General features: G+C 35.9%; 1 protein-coding gene across 1 annotated transcript; it reads left to right on the top strand.

The window, feature by feature from the left end:
• The first annotated feature begins 967 nt into the window (after positions 1–967).
• LOC307005703 (proline-rich transmembrane protein 1-like) lies at positions 968–3,098 on the top strand. Its single transcript, XM_079626081.1, has 2 exons — positions 968–1,399; positions 2,645–3,098. The coding sequence occupies exons 1-2, from the start codon at positions 1,079–1,081 to the stop codon at positions 2,810–2,812; spliced, it is 489 nt and encodes a 162-aa protein (XP_079482207.1). The 5' UTR covers positions 968–1,078; the 3' UTR covers positions 2,813–3,098.
• The last annotated feature ends 410 nt before the right edge of the window (positions 3,099–3,508 follow it).

The following is a 3,508-nucleotide window of genomic DNA, read 5'->3' as shown; positions in this document are numbered from 1 at the left end:
TGCAGTCAGATCAATAATATTGTTGAATATTAAAGGGGTGGTAAAGTATGATTTCACTTTTCTAACTTTAGTTAGTGTGTAATGTTGCTGTTTGAGCATAAACAACATCTGCAAAGTTACAAAGTTCAATGCAAATTAAGATATTTGCTTTTAAAGAAAAGGACTACAACAAACTGGTAAGGACTACATGACATTCACGGTTAGTGACATCACCAACCCTAAAATGTACATAAACCCCGCCCCCCGGGAACACACAGTCGCAGTCCATGTTGAGAAGAGGAAGAGTTGTTGTATAAGAGTACATTTGTGAGTCAGCTCGAACTTTAGCATCCATCTTTTCACATGCAATCGAAATTCACTCTCTGTGCATCTCACAACAGTTCCTATACAAGCGATTTATAGATTACCATGACAGAATATGCTAATTGAAGACAGTTAACTCCACATCAGCAACATAAATTCATCAACTAACCATTCAGAGACGTCCTGTTGCTTCAACATGTTGTCACTTCTTCTTGAGTCTCTCCATCTTTGTCTGACTCCGTTTTAACATTAAAGGCAGAACAGTTTCTGTCATTTTGGTGTGTCTGCGTGAGGTAATCGCAAGCAAGCTCTTGAAACCCCGCCCTCTGCAGCAGCTCATTTGCATTTAAAGGGCCAGGCACAAAACGCTGCGTTTTTGTAAATCCTCAAAAAGTGACAACTTTAACATGCTATATAAAAATATCTGATTATATATATATATATATATATATATATATATATACATATATATATATATCGCATTACAATTAATCTACAAATAACCCCCAATTACCTATCAAGCTGGCGTCTGCAGTCAAGACTGTGTGAAAATTGTTTCTGTGTTGCTGTGTGATGAGGGAACTGAATCTTGTCACGTCTGTTAGCACTCTTTGTCACTCCTCCTACAATCCACCTACCATATGATTGCTATAAATCTTCATGTGACCATAATGAGCCAAAGTCCACAAAGGTGTGCCACCTCTCTCAAAGAAAAGATAGAAAAGCAAGAAAAGCACAAAGAAAATAAGACAGTGCAAGTTTACTAAACAGAACAATGGAGCCCCAAGAAAACTGGAATACATCTGAGAAATCCAAGTTGTTGCAGCCTGGGCCACCACCCTACCAGGACCATTCTGGATATCCTCCAGGGAGCATTCAGAGCACCTCTGGGTATCAAGGCCAGCCGTACGCTGCTCCAGGACCATACGGCCAAGGGCCATATCCAGGTTATCCTGCTGTCACCGTGCAGCCGGCAGTTTATTTGACCAACACTCCACTGGCCTATCCACTGCCAGATTACCTGGGCTATTCCATCTTTAACCTGCTGTGCTGCTGCTTTCCTCTGGGCATTGTTGCTCTAATTTACTCTATCAATGTAAGTATTAGTTCAAATACCTTTCTTAACCCTTTTTAAACTGATACACTAACCCTGGCTGATCATAAAATGTGATTTTTCATAAATTTAACCTTTTTTTCATTAAATCTGAATTGTTTTTGTTTTGTAAATAAATCTCTTACCATAAGAAACAGCTGAAAATTCACCTTTTCTGAGAGCACTTAACTGCATAAACTGAAAAAAGTTCTTCTAAGCCTTTATCTGTGCTCTCACTTTTCCTTAATCCCTTGTTCTTGCTTCATTATTCTGAACGATGTCTGAAACTTTGTATCTGTTTATTGCCTCTTCAAGATGAATCGCTAATTGTATTCCTAAGTTGATATAAGCATCTGCTAATGAATGAATGTAAATCTTTTCCACTAAAATCACATTAATTTAAAGGGAAAGTTCATATGAAAATTACTTTACTTGTATTTGTCTAGTATGCAGTAATGAGTAAATAATGGTCATATTTTCATTTTTGGGTGAACTTCCCTTTTAAAGGCTAAATTGTCTACAAGACTTTGTTGAAATAAATTGACGACGAGTTTGTTAAATTAAAAAAGAGAGATTTAAAAAATAGTTTTTTTAGTGTTCAAAAATCTTACATGACTAGCATTCAAAACAAAAGAAGTTCACTCGGCTTCCCCATAACTTTACTTACTGAGCAGATGTTTGTCTCCATTTACACAAACATTATTCCCATAAATGATGTGACGTTTAGGTACTGAGAAAGAGGATACTACGTCCCAATTTCACTAATGCTTTGTGCATATCTGTGAATTTTCTCTATACATTGACAATGTGAAGCTACTAAAGTGCACTTTTGTTGTCCTGCAATATAGTTAATTGATATGAGTATGAATTAAAGACACCAAATGAGTTTGATGGTTCATAAAAAGGAAATGCAATAGATTATGCGTTAGATAGAGGAAATGAAACGATTAACGAAACATTACAGGCCCCATAACGTGTATATGAAACTTGCTCTAGGTTTTCATTATTATACACAAAAAATCACATTGGTTACATAATAGCTGTATCATTTTGAAAGAACACCTTATTGTAGCATCTGTTTAAACATGCATGTTTCCACATTTTATTCATGAGCAACATGTGAAACTGTTATTATGGACACTGTTATTATGTAAAGGTCATTGCTTTACATATAAACACTTTAATCACTCTTTTTCAGAGAAAACTCAAATGGCATAACTGATTTAGTTTTGACATTTATTTTCGCAGACTCGGAATGCCAACATGTCCGGACAACGACAAATAGCAGAGAAAAACTCCAAAATGGCGCGCACTTTTAACCATATTGCTCTTGGTATTGGCCTTGCCGCCTTTGTGTTGTCTATCGTCTGCATCATTGTGGTGGTTGTCAATACTCAACAAACAACACGTCCTTAATTGTCAGACATATCAGCTGGACACCAGGAATGAGGGCTTTCCAAAAATAACATCAAACAAAAGTATAATTTAATTACACATTACAAACTAATGTGCAGTTTCTTATGATTGACTATGTTTGATCTGTCTGGCTCATCTCTAATGTAAAATTATTCTAAAACATGCTTTAAAGTTGATTATTTTATGTTTATTCAAAACAATGCAAACTCTCACTGTCAAAGTATACATTGATGTTTGTTTTTCTTCCTGTCTTTTGATTATATTTAATAAAAAAAATGTAAGGATCAAAAACCAGTGATCTTTTTCTACTTTTTTTTAATAACCATTGATGTTGTCACTCATCACTGAAAATGCTAACTGTCTGTGACTGCCAATTAATGACAATATATTCAGTGCTAAATCCCTTATCAGCTCGTTCTCCTGTTCCATCTCGGGAAAACTTGTGAGAACCTTTAAAATTTTTCGATAGTAAAGTTTTGGAGATCAAGGCTTCCATTAAACCAGCAACATTATGATCCCCCTTTGATTTGTTCCTCAACTGATTCGCTAACTTGTTTTCATCCAGTTTCCTCTGCTCAGCTATCTGATATTATTTCCAAGGCTCAGTAATGATCTGTTGCAAGTTCTCGATACTGGTTCGTACGCAGTGCTGTCTTGTTGGTTTTCAGTGCTGCTTTCGATACAATCGATCATATA

This window comes from Phoxinus phoxinus (assembly GCF_949152265.1).
Source record: "Phoxinus phoxinus genome assembly, chromosome: 10".
Lineage (NCBI taxonomy): Eukaryota > Metazoa > Chordata > Actinopteri > Cypriniformes > Leuciscidae > Phoxinus > Phoxinus phoxinus.
This window is presented reverse-complemented; position numbering and strand designations above follow the sequence as displayed.

Coding starts and splice junctions, on each gene's coding strand:
- LOC307005703 (XM_079626081.1), top strand. CDS start 1,079: ATGGAGCCCCAAGAAAACTGGAATACATCTGAGAAATCCAAGTTGTTG. Junction 1,400..2,644: donor CTCTAATTTACTCTATCAAT/GTAAGTATTAGT, acceptor TTATTTTCGCAG/ACTCGGAATGCCAACATGTC.